At 37.3% G+C, this 21,682-nt stretch overlaps 3 protein-coding genes across 4 annotated transcripts; 2 read left to right on the top strand and 1 right to left on the bottom strand.

Moving 5' to 3' along the window:
* Positions 1–404: 404 nt before the first annotated feature.
* LOC134826334 (uncharacterized) lies at positions 405–2,297 on the bottom strand. The gene has a single exon (XM_063838670.1). It carries the CDS (start codon positions 2,295–2,297, stop codon positions 405–407), a length of 1,893 nt encoding a protein of 630 aa, XP_063694740.1.
* Positions 2,298–11,952: 9,655 nt separating this feature from the next.
* On the top strand, positions 11,953–12,889 carry LOC134811596 (DPY30 domain-containing protein 1-like). Its single transcript, XM_063818570.1, has 3 exons — positions 11,953–12,123; positions 12,253–12,371; positions 12,558–12,889. Exons 1-3 carry the CDS (start codon positions 11,968–11,970, stop codon positions 12,616–12,618), a joined length of 336 nt encoding a protein of 111 aa, XP_063674640.1. The 5' UTR covers positions 11,953–11,967; the 3' UTR covers positions 12,619–12,889.
* A 1,493-nt stretch (positions 12,890–14,382) lies between these two features.
* On the top strand, positions 14,383–20,994 carry LOC134811589 (uncharacterized). Of its 2 annotated transcripts, none has more exons than XM_063818561.1 (15): positions 14,383–14,537; positions 14,809–14,956; positions 15,198–15,279; positions 15,437–15,575; positions 15,686–15,767; positions 15,913–16,151; positions 17,688–17,834; positions 18,063–18,167; positions 18,328–18,523; positions 18,755–18,847; positions 19,079–19,165; positions 19,550–19,647; positions 19,759–19,843; positions 20,319–20,387; positions 20,525–20,994. In XM_063818561.1, exons 1-15 carry the CDS (start codon positions 14,428–14,430, stop codon positions 20,657–20,659), a joined length of 1,815 nt encoding a protein of 604 aa, XP_063674631.1. In that variant the 5' UTR covers positions 14,383–14,427; the 3' UTR covers positions 20,660–20,994. The 2 variants fall into 2 exon arrangements, with proteins under 2 accessions (XP_063674631.1, XP_063674632.1); XM_063818562.1 differs by having other exon boundaries at positions 15,689–15,767.
* The last annotated feature ends 688 nt before the right edge of the window (positions 20,995–21,682 follow it).

Raw genomic sequence — 21,682 nt, forward strand, 5'->3', positions numbered from 1 at the left:
TATACCTTCTCCCTTACAGTCAGCGAGCTGACAACTATCTGACTGTGTCTTTTAGGCCTTGTCACACCACCTTCGCTATTGCATCCGCTCGCCCGTATTCACTGACACATGCCACACCTGGGTTTAGTATGAAGATGTACGCATATTCACCCAAGATGCGGAGATGCCTCAGTTTAGCGAGTTGAGATACAACAGCAAACTCACAGGAGCATGGATCAGAATCATCAGTTACCAACCTGACACCGTTTCGGGGCTTTAATCGCAATACGGTTTCCTGTCAGGCGCCCCAGCAGTCCACCCTTGAACCACCATCTGATCCGAGAGTCACTTGAGGAGACCCGTTAGAGCTCGCAATTGTCGACGAGATAACGTTTTCTGGTACCTCTAGATGTTATAGTGAACTCTCAAGCTCCAACCTTCCTGAACTCCCACTCCCTCTTTCTCGATAACAAGTAGATCCATCTGGAACAGTGGGCTGCCTCTTTCCCACTGTCCCGTACCAGCTTCTTCAGCTCTCTTCCCCTAAAACCAATCCTCCTCGCAGCTCTCTCCAAACTCTGCGCAACCACTCCCCTAGCTCCAACTTCGACTGCGGCATTATAACAGCACCAACCTTCCGCCTGAATCTCAGCCTGCAGACCGCTGTATCGGTCGAGCTTGTACTCGTGCGATTCAGCGATCCGCTCTTCAGATGGTACTGTTAGCTCCCACCAAATAACTGTCTTTGCCGACCTTGAGAATATCACAAGGTCCGGCCTCAGCCGTGTTTCCACAATCTCACTGGGAAACTTAAGCTGCCCCTCAAGGTCTGACAGCACTATCCAATCCCGATACCCACTCAGGATCCCAAAACCACGACTCTCCTTCCGGTCGTCTGTACCTGCTTTTCTTTTCCCAGCAGGAACAAAATCAATGAACTGCCTTCCATCGCCGGCCTTGTTCTTATAAGTGTTCACTCGGCGATCACAATGGAAGACAACCTGTTCAGAGATCTGCTTCAGAACTTTGTCGTGCCGCCATCTATACCTTCCTTGACTAAGGGCCACCTTACACCCAGCCAAAATGTGCTGAATGGTGCCCATCCTCTCCTCACATAACTTGCACTTCCCATCCTCATCTTCACTCCACTTGGAAACCATAGAGGGGGTTAAGAGGGTGCCGTACACAGCACTTAGCATGAACCCAATAAGTGAGTCACCATACTTAAAAAGTGTATGCCAGCTCAAATCCGTCTTCATTACGAGCTCTCTCCACTCACCCCACCTGCTCTGCATCTCCAGAGAACCTACTTGCACCTCCCTCTCTCTTTCAATGTTCTCCTTCACTCTCAGCATAACCTCCCTCTCTCTTTCCCGTTCATCCATCCTCTCCCAAGGTTTTTTCCAGTCACCAAAACCGATGCCAACTCTTTTTTGAGGTTGCACCATCCCTCGCACCGATTCACAGACCAAATCTCTTCTGGCCTCTTCCAGTTCTGTCTCAGGCCTCCAAACTCTACCAGAACGAACTTGGGGCTGGACTGCTTTAATCAGGTCATCCTTAGATGTCTGATAGGATTGCAACAGTCGACACTTCTCTATCTTCCATGTATCTGTCAAACTGCTCACCGGTAAGGCCACACTGGATGATTGACTGAACAGACAAAGACCACTCAGAGTGTGCCCCACCCCTAACCACTTCCTGAGGAAACTATTGGTATTCTGTTCCCATCTGGTAACTGTTGTGATCGGAATATCATAGATGGCAAGAGGCCACTTCAGTTTTGGAAGGACCATGTACTGATATCCCCAGCACTTCTGGAGTCCAGTAAGGGAACTTTCATCGAGTCTCCGAAGAAAAGTGTTAAGGTCGACCTTGGTTGAGTCGATGACTGATTTGTCATTTCCTTCCACTCTTATCCATCTCCCAAGGAATTTTATCGGCTTCTCTGACACATTCGGAATCACCTCACCACCCAACTGCAAACACACCTCTTCTCTCTCCACCTCCTCCTCTCCTACCACTACCTCCTCAACCCACCTCACAGCCACTCCCTTCTTCAACACCAGTGCTCTGGACTTGGAGGACTTTAACTTAAATCTGGACCAGTCCACGTACTTCTGAAACACATTGAGTAACGTTTGCATATCCTCTGCACGTGCGGTCGTCAGACAGCTATCGTCCATAAACAGCTTCAGAGTTGGTATCGGTGTGTCATCCTTGATGAACTCAATGCTTCTCGGAACCTTAGACTTTAGGTGTTCATGCCCAAGGTTCATGCACAAGACAAACAAGATGACTGATATCACACACCCCATGATACAGTTGATTGAAGTATAGGGCAGTTGATGTAAACACTAAACATCGTCACAAAATTATACGAAATCGTAAATGGACACGTTCATGTTGAAGTTTAAGGATATTGGTAAACCAAAAAAAAATAGCTTGTTCAGAAGTTCTGGACATTAGCCACGTGACCCATACTTCCATATACACGGCTCAGAAATACAATTTATTGTTTTTAGGCACTATAATGTAAAAAATGTCACATTTTTGTGACTGTGTTAACCATAGCTGCCCAATTAGCATTTTTTGGTTTAAAATATAGTAGATTAGGTCATTCTAACAATTATGATACAACATTTGGCTAAAGGAAAGGGATCGAACGGTTTTAAGGCAATATTTTGTAAACTTTGTCACACTCAGAATACGATACCTCTTTTCTACTGTGAGGTGTCCTAAAAACCCTTTCAACTCATTATTTGATGGTTCTTCTACCAATCATAGCCCTAAAATATGTTGTTTTGAAAAGTTAGCAAATACATGCACTTATTGGGAAATGATGTAAATTCTGTCACATTATATGGAATTTAAAATTTTGGATGAATTGCCGAAATCATTTATATCTGATTTTGGTTTGGAAGGCGGGAAAACTGTATATAAGGACGATGCACGGATAGAGCTGATTCATTTGAGGGCAGTTGATGTAAGAATTGTCACAATAATAATAAGGGCAGTTGATATGAAAGAAAATCGATCTAACTAATGCAATGGCTGATGTGACGAAATTTACATTTCTTGACCCTATTTTGAAGAAACATGTCTCGATTAGAATTCAATATTCTTCCAGGAATTATTAGTAGGTTATTATTCAGCAGATCATCAAGTTTGACAATTCTGAGTTTAATTATACGTAACTTACACAAGTTACCGAAATGTGACGAAATTCAATTTTCCTGCCCCAAAAGTATAATTTCAATGTAATGAAAAATGGGCATGGGTTTCTATATTTCCTTTATCTCTGAATTAATCATTTCAAACTGTAATTAGGACTGTTGATGTGAAAGAAAATGTATCTAAATTTTACAATGACGTATGTGACGAAATTTACATTTCTTGACCCTATTTTGAAGAACCATACCCCGATTAGAATTCAATATTCTTCCAGGAATTATTGGTAGGTTATTTTTCAGCAAATCAGAACTCAAGTTTAACAATGCTGAGTTTGATATCACTAATTTACCGAAATGTGACGAAATTTACTTTTCCTGCCCCAACAGTATAATTTCAATGTGATGAAAAATGGGCATGGGTTTCTATATTTCCTGTATAAATCCATTCCAACTATAATAAGGGCAGTTGATATGAAAGAAAATCTATCTAACTAATGCAATGGCTGATGTGACGAAATTTACATTTCTTGCCCCTTTTTTGAAGAATCATACCTCAATTAGTATATAATGTTACTTTATCACCATCACTATGTCGATAAATTAGTTATTTTGCCAACACGGAGCAAATAAAGTTATAATATTTTTTTGTGACGAAATTTACAAATTTTTACCCTGTTCAGGTGTTGAAATTTATCCAATGTTAACATATCACTGCCATATAATAATTTATATGACCGGCGTATGGTTGAAATATTGTTAATTGATCCATAGTACGTAATATAGGGTGTTTAAGTTGGTATACTAATATTTACTCAATTTCACACATGTTGAGATATCATACAAATTTATGTGACTAAATTTACCTATTTCTGCCTTCTGTATTTGTATTTGCCTATAACAATGAAATATGTGAACAATTCCAAACACATTCAGCTCACAAAATAATGCTAGACTATTCGGCATTTCTTGTCAGGATGTCATAAACATCCCTCATATAAATTTCTTAAATGTGTGACGGAGTTTACATGGTGCTACCATTTAAGGCAAAAAGTCGCTAAATATGTAGATAATAGTCATATACAGCTATTCTATGAATTGGAAATTCGAAAATTTGGTCAAACACGGTAACAAGGGGTCCATATAAACTCTGTCACGTTTTTATAGTGTGACAAAGTTTACAACTCACTGCCGGCCGCATTTAAGCGATATCTTATCATCTGATAAAGATATCGTTATGCAACAAAGTTTATCTAGAGGATGAAACGATTATCTTAGGGTTAGAGGGTTTATATAGTTTCATAGTGTGACACATTTTACATCATCGTGCCATTCAGTAGGGTCATTAATATTTACCAATATCCTCAAACTTCAATGAACGTGTCCATATACCTTACTATATACCTTACTACATACCTTACTACATACCTTACTACATACCTTACTACATACCTTACTACATACCTTACTACATACCTTACTACATAATTACTACATACCTTACTACATACCTTACTACACCTGTATATCTTACTATATAAGGAGGGTGCCTGTCCTTTTCTGATATTCCTGACAATTCAAGATGTATATAAATCTATAGAATTACCCTCATAGAAGGTTTTGCTGAACTGGGGCTAGCTGAGCTTGTAATTTAATATTGAGGCATATTATTCAATATTATAACTTAACACTATGATATTACAAGACATTGTGTGTAATGTGTATAAGGTCACATGTGTATAAACTAAAGTTACTCAATTTCAATCCGTAGAGGGATTGAAATCCAGCTTGCCAATCATTCATTTGCCAAGATTCACCTTCTTTTGTTAAAAATAATCAAATATCGATAACTTATAGTATTGAAAGTCAATGCATTATCAATTTGCTATCTGATAATAATAATAATAATGAACTTTCTGTAAATATTTTTTCCTAATTTAAAAAAAAATACTACTTTCCGATGTTTTTGATACATAACATCATGAAAAACGTGTGATTCATAGTTACGAGTATGTCGATTGTCGATCTTATCTCACACAACGATACCAAGTAGTTATCTGATTAAAAAATTTAAAAAACAGTCGATGGTGCAAGAAGTTGTGGTATTAGATGTTTACCAGTGACCAATCAGTGAGGTCAGTGTGAGTGACACAAGTCACCATCGAGGTGCTGGTAGCCGAATATCCGGAGAAAACTTTGATGGAAGGAAAATTATGAAAATTTTCTACCGGTAGGACATTTTCAAATTTCAGCTTTCCAAGACCCAAATTTCACTGTTTTGACTCAATTTTTCTTCAATGACCATTTAATGAGTTCACTGAGAATGGCACAACTCACAAGACACAATTGAAGCACAAGATCTGGATAAAGTTCATTGTTTTATACAGGTTACAGCCAGCGGCATAACGTTGCATGTTGAACAAACTCGTAAAGCCATGCGGAATACAATGAAACGAAAAGTTTTCAATGAAACGAAAAGTTTTATTTTACATTCCTTTAATCATAAATAAAATAAGAGCTTAAACCACGAGCTAGTCAGCTAATAGTAAACTTGAGGAAATATTTTTGGTGATTGTATATAATTATTTAAAAACTTTATTTGGTTGTTAGTATTTTTATTATGGTAAGTGGTTGAATTTAGTGAGACAAGGTCAGTTTCTCTATTATCTTAGAAAAATTTCTACTTTACAGTAGGCAATGCTGAGTGGCAGGAATGAGGGACCAAAACGCTTGGGGCTTACAATGGCCCATTTACAAACCACTTCAGACATGGCAAATATGGGCAATAATGTACACGTCTAGAATATATGATCTTTTCATGAATGATAAGATTTACTCAACTAAATTCTCATAAAATTATACTTGATGCTTTTATTGCAGATCTAGCAGAACTTTTAAAAGACCCTTGTCAAATGTGGAGATTTTGGTAAGATCTGAGATAATATAGTGAAGCCAAATAAAAACGATGGCTGTCTGATCGAGTGTGAAATATAAAATCATGAACTCAAAATGTTTATCTAACGTCATCAATGGAGAGATTCTAACTTTCATAATAAAGAAATTGATTATTCTTCACAATACCACATTCATGATATTGAAACTTCAAGAAGCTCTCATTTGGTGGATATACTCAATATTTTCATCAAACTGTGGGAAAACTACAAGTTTGCGATAGTACAACTTTTACAAAAAGATTATATGTCTACTATGTCTAATGTCTATGAGCAGAGATAAATGCATATTTCAGTGGCACAAAAAAATTCTGATGCACGAATTCGAAGAAATGCTACGATATAAGAGGCAGCAGTTAAGAAACTTTAAGATTCAACATCACAGTATTACACACTGGCTTAAATACAAGCATTAAAATGAAAAGCTTGAATAAGCATGATTGTATAATGTATACATACCAATTTATTTTAGCATAATTTGTCAACTACACAATCAGACCTTAACAAATTTCATATTAGAGATTCGATAGCTGAGATCAAGCAAGCAAGTAACTGAATTATAAGACGTAAACTATAATCAGAAACATGAACCAGACAAATTATGAAAGGTCACTTTCACCTACTTATATATTTAATACTAGTTTCCTCTAAATTTAAAAAAAAAAAAAAAAAAAAAAAAAAAAAAAGGGGGGACCCCCAACCCATGTAGCTGAGACACCTCACAGCAAGTAGACCAAAGTGGCTCTTGCTTGTGAAAGGTGTATCAACTACCCGCCGAGGCGGTGGGTTGGGAGTCCCCCCTGGGATCATTTCGTCCGTAAAATTTTACACAATATAAAAGCTACAATAAATTATCTATACAATTTACATAAACAAACTTAAGAGAGCTCAAAGCTCGTCTTCTGAGGAATGAGATTGAAGGATACGTCATCCAGTCCAAGGTGCTGGGCTTTTTGTCTTCCTCTGATTCCCCTGAGTGCTATGAGTGTGCTTTGTAGCAGATCAAACCTGAATCGTGTTCTGATGTGATTTTTGACCTGGCTCTTAGCTTCTTTATTGTGGTCAGCTATCCTTTCAGAAATACGATCTACAAACACAGTGCAGAGTGGGCCCATACCTCCGGATGTTGTAAAGACTAGTGGGACAAAGGACCCCTTCTCTGACTGAAGTACTCTCTCCTCATAGAGATCTTTCTTCTCTTTCTCATGCGCACTGTAGATTTTATCTAGTGGCTTAAATGTATTTGAGTCACAATTCGGATGAGTGACCCTGATGTCAAAGAATGTTCTTTCGAATGGTGCATACAGTCCAACACAGTGGCGTAACAACCGCCCCTGCTAACCCTGCTAGCAGGGGGGCGGCACCTTAGGGGGGCGGCATTTTCCTGGATTGTAGGTCTGATTTCACGGAAAAAGCGCCTTATTGGTGTACTACCCTGTCGAATTTAGCGTTCAGTCGACGTGAAAAAAATATTTGGGGTTCCATTGTTGCTTCAGGGGGCGGCAAAAAGGTGTAGGGGGCGGCAAAAAAAGTACCCGACCTTTTTTTTTTTTTTTTTTTTTTTTTTTTTTTAGGACACAAAATTTTAGGGGCGGAAAAGGGGCGGCAAATTTCAATCAGCAGGGGGGCGGCACAAAGTAACGTTACGCCACTGGTCCAACAGCTGCTCCTCTAAATTAGTATAACTTTGAACTTCTAACAACTGAATAAAAATGAGGGAGCTAACAAAATAATTACTGTACAAAAATGATCTTTTAGTATCGATGATAGTAAGAACAAAGGTAGCACAAGTAGAATCAGGACGGATACTTGATCATGTGAAAAGCAACAATAATAAGCTTGTCTGTGCTGAAGGGTACCCTTATTAAATTCCAGATCACTTAGCAGATTTTCTCCTCATTGAATGATAAATGTTTGATCGGAGGATAAATTCATTTCAAATGACGAAGGACCCAACACTGCCGGCTGCCAAAAGATCTGGAATCTTGTAGGGGTACCCTTCAGGTACCTTTAATACAGATTAATACACTGTTATGTAGACCTAAAGTTATGTAGACCTAAAGACTGTAGCACTGCACAGTTTTTAGGTCTACATAAGTATTGTATATATAATAAGAACTATTCAGTGACTATGATGAGGAACTCAATTCTGTTAAGAATAATTTCATGGTAGCGCTCGATTTTTCTCGCCGATTTTTTGAATACGCGGCGGCGCGAAAAATTTATTTTTGAATCGCTTTAAAAACTTGTTTTAGTAATGTTAAAATATAAAATAACATTACCAAACAGCAATCAGATATAAAGATTTTTTGGGTAATTTTTCTCAAAGGAGATGTAGGAGCCAAATTAATTTTTACGCGCAAAAAAACTTTTTTAAAGATTTTTTGAAAATTTGACGAAGTAACATTGCATTGTCAATTTGGTTATTTCATTGATATCAGCATGTACAGCGTATCAAAAATATTAATTATTAGCAACCAGAATATAAACCTTTTATTTAAATTTATTCATTGAAATTTCCAAAAACATCAAAAACGGTTTTTTCGAATTAGAATCGTATCAGTGGTCAAAAATACGTTTTTAAAGATGTTCATGTTGACGGATGCTGCTTTAATCTCGAGGCTACGAATTAGCGCGCGCCGCGCCGGGTAAATATATCAACAATGGACACATATTAAATTAGGTTGTGCTCTGGGTATCGAGCAAAAAATCCCCGGCCCCGCGGGCCCCGTAACAGCTTTTACTGTATATATTGACAAAAATCTGTTGAGAGTAATTCAGTTTCGAATTGAAAAATTATTGTACCACGTTGTGACCCCCACGGTGGTTTCACTACCCCTGTAGAGTTTCTACGATACAGGGGAGCCGCGCACTCGTGCGCGGCGGGTCATATTGTCAAGAAAACAACAATTTCAAGAAAACAACAATTTTATTTAGTATCAATTAAAGCAGACAAAAATATATTTCATATAATATATATAACTAGCACGAACTTTAGATCAGATATCTTAGGGGACTTGGAGTAGCAAGAGATTGACTAAAAGGTATATAACTTTTACAAAGATACGTCGAGAAGAATCCAGGGTGATACAGGATCGGAGAGTGCAGACCAAAAGTTTACGCACCCACCTTTGCCTCCTGAGTTCTTGGTTGGGTAGAAATTTATGCAAACTTGGTCGTTTATACTCCAAGTCCCTTTCTTAAAAGAAGTAGTATTAACTATGTCTAGAGTTAGCTTCGTTCAATAATAACAATATCAATATAATCAATATCAATACCAGATAAACCTACCGAATAGATTATTAAATATCAATTAATTCATTCCGATAAAAAATTTTATAGATTCAGATATTTAACTTATCTAAAAACATTACAACAAATGTTTAAAAAGCGCCCAAAATCGATTTGAAAGATTTTCTGTCTATAGTACAATCATGAGTATTGTAGCGCGATGCGTTACTGTGCCACGCCGCGCACTCAATGAGGCTTCTCACAGCGACATTGGCTAGATCGGCGAGATGCGCTACTTTGCCGCGCCGAGCTGCCCTGAATTGACATCGTCAATTAAAGAAACTGCACTGCTAACTGCTGTTAACTGCTGCTATAACTGCTGCTAACTGCTGCTATAACTGCTGCTAACTGCTACTAACTGCTGCTAACTGCTGCAAACTAGAACTGCTGCTGTCGCGCGCGCCGTTAGCAGCAGTTAAAAAAAGCATTTTTTTTTGCTATTTTTTTTGCATTTTTTTTGTGTATGGAACCCATTGGAAAGGGCATTTTTAGATGTAAGAGTATTTCATGCTCAAGCTCCTTCCAATAAGGCTCTTGGATCTCCAACCACTATGTACAATAGCCACGAGAGACAGAAAAAGAATTTACACAATAAAAGGATTGTAGAAGTCGAACATGGGACGTTTACACCGATAGTCCTATCAACCACTGGGGGTATGGGAAGGGAAGCTAATAAGTTCTTCAAGAAGTTAGCGGATAAACTATCTAGGAAATCAGGCCAACGATATAGTGAGGCAATGACATTTATTAGGAAGAGAGTAAGATTTGACCTATTGAGAACAACAATCATAGCTCTTAGAGGAGAGAGAGGGTTTAAAAGTAGTAGTGCAATAAAAATAGCAGAATTAGATATAAATTTGGAGCCAGTTCTTTAAACTGGCTTACTTATACTACTTAAAGGGTGTTCAAGGGTTTTCTATTGAATTTATATTGAATTTTATATAGGGTAATTGTTATATTATGTGTATATTGTTTGAATAATTTTTATTTTTTAATATTTTTTTTTGCTACTGGCTTAACAAATTCATGGGACGCAATAATATAGTTGGTATGCAAAGCATTTCGAAATTAGATAAATAAATACAAATTAAGCCTTTTCAGTCACATGCTATGCAAATGCATGTTTTAAACTTTGGCAAATAAATCAAAGCCTGACATTTAATTGTGTGTTTCCCTTTGTGTCTAAATGCAATGTAAAGTAAATTAACTTTTCTTTTTTTGGTGCAGCACTTGTAGCGCGATGCGTTACTGTGCTAGATCGGCGAGATGCGCTACTGTGCCGCGCCGAGCTGCCATGAATTGACATCGTCAATTAAGTGCAGCACCTACTGACTTGACTCGAAAGAGCAAGCGACTCAATAATACCAAAGAGTCCTACTGAGTCTATCCTAAGATAGGTATATTGGAAGTCGTGAAAAGCCCACGGCGGCATGTTGCAGGTATAGGGTCTCTAGAGGAGCTGTCCATATACCGCATAAAGAGTATAGAAGTAAGATTCTTTTATTGACACTAATGCTGCCTCGCGAGGTGCAATGCGGACAGACATAAGCCCTGGAAGAACCAGCAAAACCTGACAAGGATTCTCACCCTGTAAAGTAAATTAACTGTATTCATGTACTGTGTCAGCAGGAAGTTTACATCATTCTCTATCTTGAGTAAGAAGATGAGCTGGAACGAATTTTTGTTAAAGTTGTACGCAGTAAATGCGTGCTTGTAGATGCATGCACCAAATATTGCGAAAACGCCTGCATACGTATTAAATTGGATGTGCTTTTGGCGGAGATGTAACCTGGGCCTTTGGCTTATCATAATTTAATTTGACAGAAGCTAAAGGAAGGCAGCTCAAAAGGCCCAGTGCACTATCGACAAGATCAAGGACTCTAGTGCCAATATTGACTTTTCCGAACTCCTTTTCACCGATTGGCCCTGTGTGATCTCAGTGGTCCCAGTGAGCTGCACCCTACTGCTAAACGTCACATGATGATTTGTGTTTTAATGCTTATTAATTTAAACGATTATCCAGTTGATATAAAATATGACTTTTACTGTGGCCACAATGTGTGCCCCCATATGGAGAATAGAGCCCACGATGGCCACAGGTATCAGATCTCCAAGAGTCCAGACAGGCGTTAACATAGTGCTATACTTTGCTAGATACTATATTTTAATGTTGAGTAGAGACAATTCGCATTCATTCAATGAAAAACTTGGGCTTAAAAATTACAAGCTGCTTCACAATCGTTAACTATGAAGGCATCGACTTGTTTTCAAATTTGACAGAGACAAATGCACTTCTGTTTCATATTTTTTACTGTATTAAGCAATTGATTTATTGTAAACTTTGCCATCTTTCTCCTTTGCATTGTGGGGTGAGAACCCCCTGCCACCTCTACAAAAATACCTGAAATCTCCAATATACCAATAAGTCTTGCAGAACTAAGGACAAGGGGAACTTCTGGATCCACCTTAACTGGTTGGATGTTTTTCAGTTTTTAAAAAATTGTTCAAACTTCTGAATGGTCCATTATATTGAAAATATCGCTTAATTTAATTTTATGCAAATCTAGGTTTTCAGCATGTCAGTTGTCGAATCGGACTACTTAAAAAGGTGGATTGGTGCCCCAATTACTGATGCTTTAACAGAAGTTGCTTTGAAACGACCTGCTGACCCGATAGAGTATATTGCACTTTGGCTGCTTAAATATAAAGAAAACGAAGTTGTAAAAGCCGCGGTAGGTCTAAGTAGTAATTGTGTATGAAAACTATTTTCGGGTGAATTTCATCATTTATTATACCGCTTTTATCAAATAAATCGTCTGTGAATATATTTAGAGTTAATTGACAATTATTAAACTCTACAGGAAGCATCCAATGCAGAGAGATTATCTATCGAGAAAAAGAAGTTAGATGAAGAGGCTAAGAAGAAAGCTGAGCTGGAAGAAGAACAAAGAAGGATTGCGGCAGAGAATGCTGCCAAAAAGTGAGATGTTGCAATATTGATTTTGAATTATTATGTGTGCTAATAGTCTTATATAAAAAATGTTTATTTAGCCGTTAAAGTTGATATAGGCAGATACATAAATAAATTCAATATTATAGGTGACTAAATCACATTCTAATGTATATTGTACAGCTCCAATTGATTTTTAAAAAACTATCATTTCAGGGCTGAAATCGAGAAAGCTTTAGCAGAACAAGCCAAACAAACAGAAGCTGCAGCTGTATAGCCATTTAGCCAGCAATCAGTGTTACCAGTAACACACTTCTTTTGTCACTTCAACATGCTGATCAGAGCAACTTCTCATTTTGGACAGTTCAACATTTAACAATACGAACATCTATTAGTTACTGTTGTATAAAGATTGTAAATAATAAATGAGAATGAACCACCTTATTCTAATGTATCCTCTTCACTTGGTGCGGTTACAACCAGATTAACTGGGATTCTTAGGGGAAGACAAACTGTAACTGAGACAAATTTTATTTTTCCATACATGATGGTTTTGTTTTACTCTAAACATGTGTTATTAGACTGTAATCTAGTTTTGCAATAAGTGAAGTTAAAACAGGATGCAAAACATTTGGGCATCTAGCAATATAAGAATATGTTATAGTGCTCCTGCATTCTGCAAATATATAGACTTATATAAAAATTACAAATGTAAGCACTATACTTCACTAGAGATGATCCCAACTGACGTGTTAAGTGATTTACTTACTCATCTGTCTCTACTTGATCTCATGGAATGTTCCGGAGTATGTCTGAGTTGGAGAGATTCTGCACTTCATGAAATATTCAGGAGAACTAACCAGTCTTTATCTGATATGATTAGAAAACACAAGAATCTCAACAAGTCTATCCTACTGAAAACACTTTCTAAGACTAACAAGAAATTCTCCGCGAAAGCTCTCTTCCAAAAGATAAGATTTGACTCAGCCCTTATCTCGGGAGATACATCTAAGCTTACTTTTGCAAGTGACTTCGATCTGTACCCTTCGTTGTGTATGTCAATGAGGTGGTACTCGTTCCCAATAAATTTGAAACCAAAAGATCTGACAGAGTACAGATGGTGTCTCACTACCCCTCTTTTCTCTCAAAAACAGAAAGAGAAGCAGAAAGAGAAAGGTAAAAACAAACGAGACACTCCCAGACAGTTTTGTGTGTCACGTGGTTCTCGATTCCACATTCCATGGTCGGACAGGGCGGCTCCTGTAATAGTGGACAAACTCATCTCAATTTACAACATAGGAACAACAGTTATAGCGGTGTGGAACGATTATAGAACCGTAGCATTTATCGTACACTCTCAACCTTTATCACTGAGATTACTGGCGAATTGCTTCCATCTCAAACTCCCTAAGAAGACAATTAGTCAAAGTGAAGGGTTGGAAAGTTTCGGGATCACTGCTCAATTAACATTACGGAACTTTAAACGTGTGTTTGTTCACGAAGTTTTCAACAATTTGTTCTACGAGGAAGACAATGTTCTCCGGGGCTGGGACAAACTTGTTTTGCAGAATATATCCCTGGAGAAGGGTTTCAGTTTGCTCTGGAAGAGTGATTACTTTAAAGGCAAGATACCTGGATGCTGTATAGTTGAGTTAGTTTTAAAACACAGTAAGACTTTTACACCTGATAATTTGTGGGATGTAAGTAAGTATTCCTTGTCTCAATTATGCAAGTTAGAACCACTGCCTGATCAGTATAAAGATAAAATGCCCTTCGATTATAGCCCGGACAGTAGTTTTGTCTTCAAAGCTAGCAACAAATTACTTTCTGTTGAGATAATTCTTTGTTTTGATGAGTTTAGGGATGAGCTTATTTTTCATGATATGAGTATTTCCATTGCTAAGTAAAAAAACTGTAAATATTTATCACACTCATTATTGTTTTATTGTATTCTAATAGAAAGTTGCAATGATTTATATTGTGCGTCCGTCCATATTCCTATCTATAACTTATTATTACATTTACAAGAAGTTGATTAAAGTTAAATATTAATTATCTGAAGCTGAGGTAATGTTTGTTAGATGTGATGAGTAAAGGTAAAGCTACACGCTCCTCTACCGCCACCTCCTCCACCCCTGCCCCAGCTCCCACTATTTCTAATGACATCCTTACTGGACGCTTCACTGAGCACGAGTGGTAATTCCTTCTTGTCATTTTCATTTTAACGCTATCGTATTTATTGTATTGTGTAAAGATAAGAAATTAAATGGCTGAGAAATTAATTTTAGATTACAGTGAGCTAAAGCTGATTTCTAGATATTGCTAACTAAATATTTCTAGATATTGTTTACTAAATATTACTAGATATTGTTAACTAAATTCAACAGGAAATAGTCTTGTGCTCGAGAACACTGCCACCAAACAGTATTTATGCCTTGTATTATAAGCTATAACTTGTTCATTACAGGAACACCCTGACGGATGTGGAGGATGGAGAGGAACTAGTATTTGACCTGATGGAGACGGTTGTTAACGGCGTGCTGAATGTTATTCATGAGAAACACATGGAAACAAACCTCATTCCTTTCTCTCTAGACTGGGCTGAAAATATCATGGTAAACATTACACATTTTACACATATCATGGTAAACATTACACATTTTACACATATCATGATAAACATTACACATTTTACACATATCATGGTAAACATTACACATTTTACACATATCATGGTAAATATTACACATTTTTAGTGACTAAAAATATTTACCCAAATAATTATTTAAAATTTAGTTTAGTAGAGATGATGCACTCCAAAATACTATGTACTTATGAAACATTGCATTTGTTCAGGAGAAGCTAATTGACTGGCAGTTCCTTACACACGACTCCGGGGAGAGTAAGAGTGAAGCTAATAACTGGCTACCGGACCAAGGTACTTACCTCTGTAGTCTGTACTTACCTCTGTAGTCTGTACTTACCTCTGTCGTCTTAAGTCAGCATTCTTTTAAATTTCTCAAAACATAAATTCCTTGATTAAAATTATTAGTATTTTTGTTTTTATTCTAAATTTAAAAGCAGAATATTAACAGAAGCAGCACGTGTACCACTAGACTCGTGGGGTCGAGGTTGTGTTCCGAGTAGAATAATCGAGGAGATAATTGAAGAGCAAGACAACACCTCAACGGTAGAACTGGTTAAACAGATGGACACTGACTCTCTGCAGCATGAGTATGTTACCAACTCTATACGGACCTTTATTTTGATTATCTGTTTATTTTATTTTGTTATGTGAGCTCCTTAAAGTAACATGATAAATTTTCTAATAATTATTTTATAAGCAGGAGTAGTGGAGAGGAAACTTCAGACCGTGAGGACCTAGAGAGTATCAAGAGGAACCCCGACCTTCACAAGCTCAACCAAGTAAGCCTGCATCCTGTGAAACTTTAGTCACAGTTCCAGTCAATATATTGAACGAACTTGCTTGTACGTGATCTGAAATCATTTTTACTTGGGAGGACTGGTGCATGTTTATTACTCATTTTAACATGGTCACTCTCTTTTTTAGCTACGTGAACAGTTGAAGTACTACAAGATAAGTCTAGATGACATCGCAACCCTGGAAAAGATAGACAAGCCCTCAGATACACTTCATCTTCTTTATCAAGTACTGGGAGTTATCCAGGACCAGCCTGATAAAGACTATGAGTACAGTGTGGCGGTAGCTAATCTAGAAAAAACCAAGAAGTTCATCGAGACGTTCGGACCACGCCCCTTATCAGAATCTACTATGGCTCTACTTAAACCGTGCGTTCATCATCACTATTATTATTATAAAACTAAATAACTAAATACAGCAAACACGAGAAATACATCAAGTGGTCTAGTAGTCACGCATTCTTCATACTAATCCATACTACTCTGTTATGTGCCATGTGAACCAGATTGTCAAAATCAGTCAATCTTAAAATTGTATTACTATTTCTCTTTGAAAGGTCCTTTATTAACAGATCATACAAATTGGTGCGATGAGCTCCTACTCTTCCTTTATAGTCCTTACACAAATCTGAATGATAGGTAGGCAGGGGTGCTTTCACCACTCCTTAATACATGTAACGTGCCCAAACATTTCTAGCCTCCGCGATCCTCTCAGTCAGCGGTCTCACTTTACACCGTTTATAAAAGTTCTCGTTACCGATGACATTGGGCCAGAAGATCTTCAGGGTCTGTCTAAGATGTTTTCTCTGAAGGAGTCTAGATCTTTCTTAGGGGCCGCGCAACAGCTACAGTTATATAATAGGACGGATGTTACCAAGGCTTCGTATAGTCTGAGCTTTCTATACTCACTGATCTTAACACTGCTGTCAAGTCAGAGGTTCTTGTAGGTATAGAATGCCACGTTAGCCTTGTTGTATCTGTTGGTAATGTCCTTTTCTGAGCATAGCTTGGAACTTCTTACAAATACCCTATAATTTCTCTCCTATTTTGTTATAACATTTCCCCAGTTTGTTATACAGATTTTCCCCAGTTTGTTATAAAGATGTCCCCCAGCTTGTTATAAAGATGTCCCCATCTTGTTATAAAGATGTCCCCCAGCTTGTTATAAAGTTGTCCCCTAGTTTGGTATAAAGATGTCCCAGCTTGTTATAAAGATGTCCCCCAGCTTGTTATAAAGATGTCCCCTAGTTTGGTATAAAGATGTCCCAGCTTGTTATATTGATGTCCCCCAGATTGTTATAAAGATGTCCCCAGCTTGTTATAAAGATATCCCCCAGTTTGTTATAAAGATGTCCCCCAGCTTGTTATAAAGATGTCCCCCAGCTTGTTATAAAGATGTCCCCCAGTTTGTTATAAAGATGTCCCCCAGCTTGTTATAAAGTTGTCCCCTAGTTTGGTATAAAGATGTCCCAGCTTGTTATATTGATGTCCCCCAGATTGTTATAAAGATGTCCCCAGCTTGTTATAAAGATATCCCCCAGTTTGTTATAAAGATGTCCCCCAGCTTGTTATAAAGATGTCCCCCAGCTTGTTATAAAGATGTCCCCCAGTTTGTTATAAAGATGTCCCCCAGATTGTTATAAAGATGTCCCCAGCTTGTTATAAAGATGTCCCCCAGTTTGTTATAAAGATGTCCCCCAGCTTGTTATAAAGATGTCCCCCAGCTTGTTATAAAGATGTCCCCCAGTTTGTTATAAAGATGTCCCCCAGCTTGTTATAAAGATGTCCCCTAGTTTGGTATAAAGATGTCCCAGCTTGTTATATTGATGTCCCCCAGATTGTTATAAAGATGTCCCCAGCTTGTTATAAAGATGTCCCCCAGTTTGTTATAAAGATGTCCCCCAGGTACATGGATAACATAATCCTACACCCTGATCACGTGACTCAGTTAGCGAGTCCAGCAACTCGTGGTTTATCTACTTGGTTGCACACTGCCTACACTTATCAGACTCTTTGTAACGTTCTCAACGTGGAAACTAGTATTGACTTCAGGTTACCGGACACTATTTACATTTTCTTATTATCTGTTGTTAACATTAGTTTTATTGCTGCATTCCCACAAGTTTTCTGTAAGAATTGCTTGACGATCTGAGATTGTAAATTAGGCAAATTGCAACAGTGATATTTTTGTAATTTTCATACTTTTAATCTCCGATTCAGATAAATTATTTCGTACTCACCATTTCTAACATTGCTAATTACAATAATTACAATTGTCAGGATTCTTAAGAGCAGTATAATAGAACTAAAGAGTCTTTCTAAGCCACCTGTTTATGTGAAAGATGTCATGTGTGCAGTTATTACACTTCTTCATGGCAAGTTCATGTGAGTTTTATCTAGTAAAGATAGCAGATTTCGTTGCTCAACCTTTTTATGAAGAAACGGTTCCACGGAATTCGGATTGCAATAAACTCACATTCGCGTAGTTGATTACCAAAACATCATGAAAATGTGGATTTCATCGATAATTGTGAACTTGTTTCAGAAAGGACTACACACAAGCACAGAAGGGGTTCGCAGACCAATCCAAATTGCTGGACCATTTGGACTCATTCGACTGTACGAAACTTAGTCAGAAGTTTATTGCAAAGTTTAAGAAAGAGTTCATGACTCATACCACCGCTGAATTGAAGTGTGTCAACGTGGGGTGTAGTTTTCTCTACCAGTGGTGTGAAGATCAGGTAAAACCATTAAAATTCTTACAATCTAGTGATATTTACGATAGTATCTACGCTACAAATTTTAAAACGTGAATACTTTAACATTAACAGTAATTGTCTTGTCATTACAACCATTTCTATTCTTATCTTCTACCTGTATCTGTTGATGCTTTAATTATTATTGTCCTCAGATTACTGATTTACAAATCCTGTTGACTTTCTTGTGTGGTTGCTTAAATCAAATAATCGCAGATATACGGCAGTGGGTCAATAATTGTTCGACCTCCCGAGAAACCAAAACAGAGGAAAGTCAGAAGAAGGATTAAAGTGATCGAACATGAACCGGTAATGTGGGACATGAAAAAGTCAACCATTCTCGCTGTTATTATATCTGTTATCTTAAAATAAAGTTTGCAATATCTTATGTTGATTACATTAACTGAAATATTGTACTTAGCATTTAAATAACTGGTGTTATAGTTCCATCATTAGATGATTCATGTATAATGGAGCCGCTCCGAAATTTTATTGGGGTATGAATACTTTTTTCATTGTATAACGATACTTATCTTTCAGGAAGAAGAAGAGATGAGTCAGATTTCCGAATTAGGCTCTGGCTCAATGAATAACATGATGCCCCACCAATCAGCGGCTATCGTTAAAGTAATATAATCTTTACTTTGTGTAACTCCATCGTTCACTATTATTGATATGTTGTCATTGCCATCATATGTTTCAGTATAAACAGTGCGACCCTAATTTTAAATTTAATAACTTCACATTTAAACCTAACGATAGAGTCTACTGGTATTGCTAGTTTTGTTCGCCGTTGTCATGGTAACAAACGCTAATTTACATTTAAAGTTTATATTGTCATCGTTAAAAACGCGCGCTCTGTGTATATTATGTTGCGCGCGCATTAAATGCTTCGCTTTTGCCTTATAGCACCATATCAGCCAGATTGTACTGTTATTATTATTACTGATTATATCACTGATTTAGAAAATTGAAACTAAGTTTACTTGTTTTTATAAGAACTTCTATCAGGCACAGCAAGGGAGACCCCCTGGCAAGAAAGAAGTGCAGTATGACGATAAGGGAAATGTTGTCTCTGTTCTGAAGATTAAGAAATTACCGACAAACAGGTACACTGGATTTTCCCTAGAAAAGCGTATTTTGATTTCAAGGTCAAACTAGTTGTTTAATTGCTACCAAAATGGCATTTCATTTGAATCGAATAATATTTTTCTTCTCAGGGTAAAAACTACTTACGAGATACTCGACTCGTCAACGTTGACCAGTAAGAAGAACAAATTAAAGCCTTTGAAAGGTGCACCATCGGTAAGAATATGATATATTTGAGTAGAGTTATCGTTTGTTTCATCCGCTGCGAGGTTGCAAATATTTATATTGATCAACAGGAGTTCTTCGTTAATTTCTTCGTTATCAAACCCTATTTTGACATCACACAGTTTTGTTATGTTTCACGTTTTTGTTAAATCCGGATTGGAGTGTTGTTTATGAGTCGCATAGTTGCAATGTATTCTTGTGTAAATTTGTATTGATCCCGTTTGATGTGACAAGGAATTAAGAAAAATGCTCTTATCAGGAAAGGAATTTACTCAACGTTTCAATGTTACAACATCGTATTCATTATCTCAAATTATTTTTTATAATACAGTAGTGTTGAAAGTATTAAAACAGTTTTAATAATTTTTCGTTCTTGTTCTTTCAACCATTTTTATACTCTTAAAGCAATGGATGGAAAAAAATTGTAGAGATTTCTAAAAAGTGTTTCTAAAAACAACACTCTCAGATTAAACGAGGTGGGAGTACGAGTTTTCTGTACGAAACCCAGGATCACACTCCCGTACCCCCGAGCTTCGTAAGTAGGGGACCATGACCTCGTACCTCCTTGCTTCTTAACCCTATTAATTAACACCATTTTCGTTTGATCCCCATTTTATCTGATATTAATTTATTCCCGGTCTAATGAACAATGAACATGACCAATATTTACAGGTGGACGCAGTAACAGCTTCTCCCGGGGTAGTTATCAAGCAGGGCTCTAAAATTAAGCGTGGCCCAGACAGCGTTGTTCTCAGCCCGATAGAGCAGAATAACTTATCTCGTTTCCAGAATGTTCTCACCTCCTAATATACATTCTTAGAGACCACACACTTACTATTTAAGTCGCCAAGTAAAGTCGGAAAAGTACTGTTTAATGAATCAACCGAGATTACTGAAAGACGCAAAACCTTTTTCTCTTCTTCTATGACACAACTATACTTGTGGTCGATTTTAATATGAAAATCATTTCACTTACAGAGTTAGTTGAAAAATGAAAAGTCGAATATTTTAAGCAGTCAGAGCTGTGTAGACCTCTTACAGAGTGTTCGGGCTTAAATTTTTATTTGTGTCTAGTTTAATTTATATTGTACAAAGTTGTTGCAATAGTGTTAGGTAAGTTCGTTTTATCAAATTTTATATCATTTGTCTTGTCTGTTTATTATTAAATAATGAATACAAAGATAGTATTTTTTACTAAGCACCAGAATAGAGAATGGTGACAAAAATCTATGTTTCCGGTAAAATGATAAACTTATGGTATCACTGATCATCAATGGTTTCTAAAAGTACCTACTGTACTGCATGCAATTGATAATACAAATAAGCCGGAAAGAACGACCATCTGCATCAGTATAGACAAGTGTACTCATCTCCGCCGTATTGCTTCGATATGCAATAATATAAACGCAACGTTATTACGGGTGATTGGCGCCACGTCGATCTCACTTCAAATAACACCCGTTACTTTGATTGCCTAACCCTAATCCTAACCTTAACCGGTAACCCTAACCCTAACCAATGACGAGACTGGGGTGGGTCCATTTTAGTGTTTAATTTCTCACCCTGACGTAGAGCCGTGAGCCGGCTAGCCGACGGCAATCGGCTGGCTAAGAGAAAAAATCGGCTGGCTAGCCGGCTAAGCCGGCTAAAACTGGGAATGGGATTACCAGATCCTAATATCAGATATTGTACCAAAAATTTTTATTTTGCTAATATTACTATTTAATGTATTAAAATTGATTGGCTTATTATATACTTTATGTTTCTTTATACTTTATGTCGATTTTAAGGGCAAAACTTGAAATGGAAGGTAACAAGTGATACAATTTC

Source organism: Bolinopsis microptera, chromosome 2 (assembly GCF_026151205.1).
Source record: "Bolinopsis microptera isolate Bmic1 chromosome 2, MBARI_Bmic_1.0, whole genome shotgun sequence".
NCBI classification, from domain to species: Eukaryota; Metazoa; Ctenophora; class Tentaculata; order Lobata; family Bolinopsidae; genus Bolinopsis; species Bolinopsis microptera.

Coding starts and splice junctions, on each gene's coding strand:
- LOC134826334 (XM_063838670.1), bottom strand. CDS start 2,297: ATGGGGTGTGTGATATCAGTCATCTTGTTTGTCTTGTGCATGAACCTT.
- LOC134811596 (XM_063818570.1), top strand. CDS start 11,968: ATGTCAGTTGTCGAATCGGACTACTTAAAAAGGTGGATTGGTGCCCCA. Junction 12,124..12,252: donor ACGAAGTTGTAAAAGCCGCG/GTAGGTCTAAGT, acceptor TAAACTCTACAG/GAAGCATCCAATGCAGAGAG. Junction 12,372..12,557: donor GCAGAGAATGCTGCCAAAAA/GTGAGATGTTGC, acceptor CTATCATTTCAG/GGCTGAAATCGAGAAAGCTT.
- LOC134811589 (XM_063818561.1), top strand. CDS start 14,428: ATGAGTAAAGGTAAAGCTACACGCTCCTCTACCGCCACCTCCTCCACC. Junction 17,835..18,062: donor GAAACTAGTATTGACTTCAG/GTTACCGGACAC, acceptor TACAATTGTCAG/GATTCTTAAGAGCAGTATAA. Junction 18,524..18,754: donor ACCAGTGGTGTGAAGATCAG/GTAAAACCATTA, acceptor AAATAATCGCAG/ATATACGGCAGTGGGTCAAT.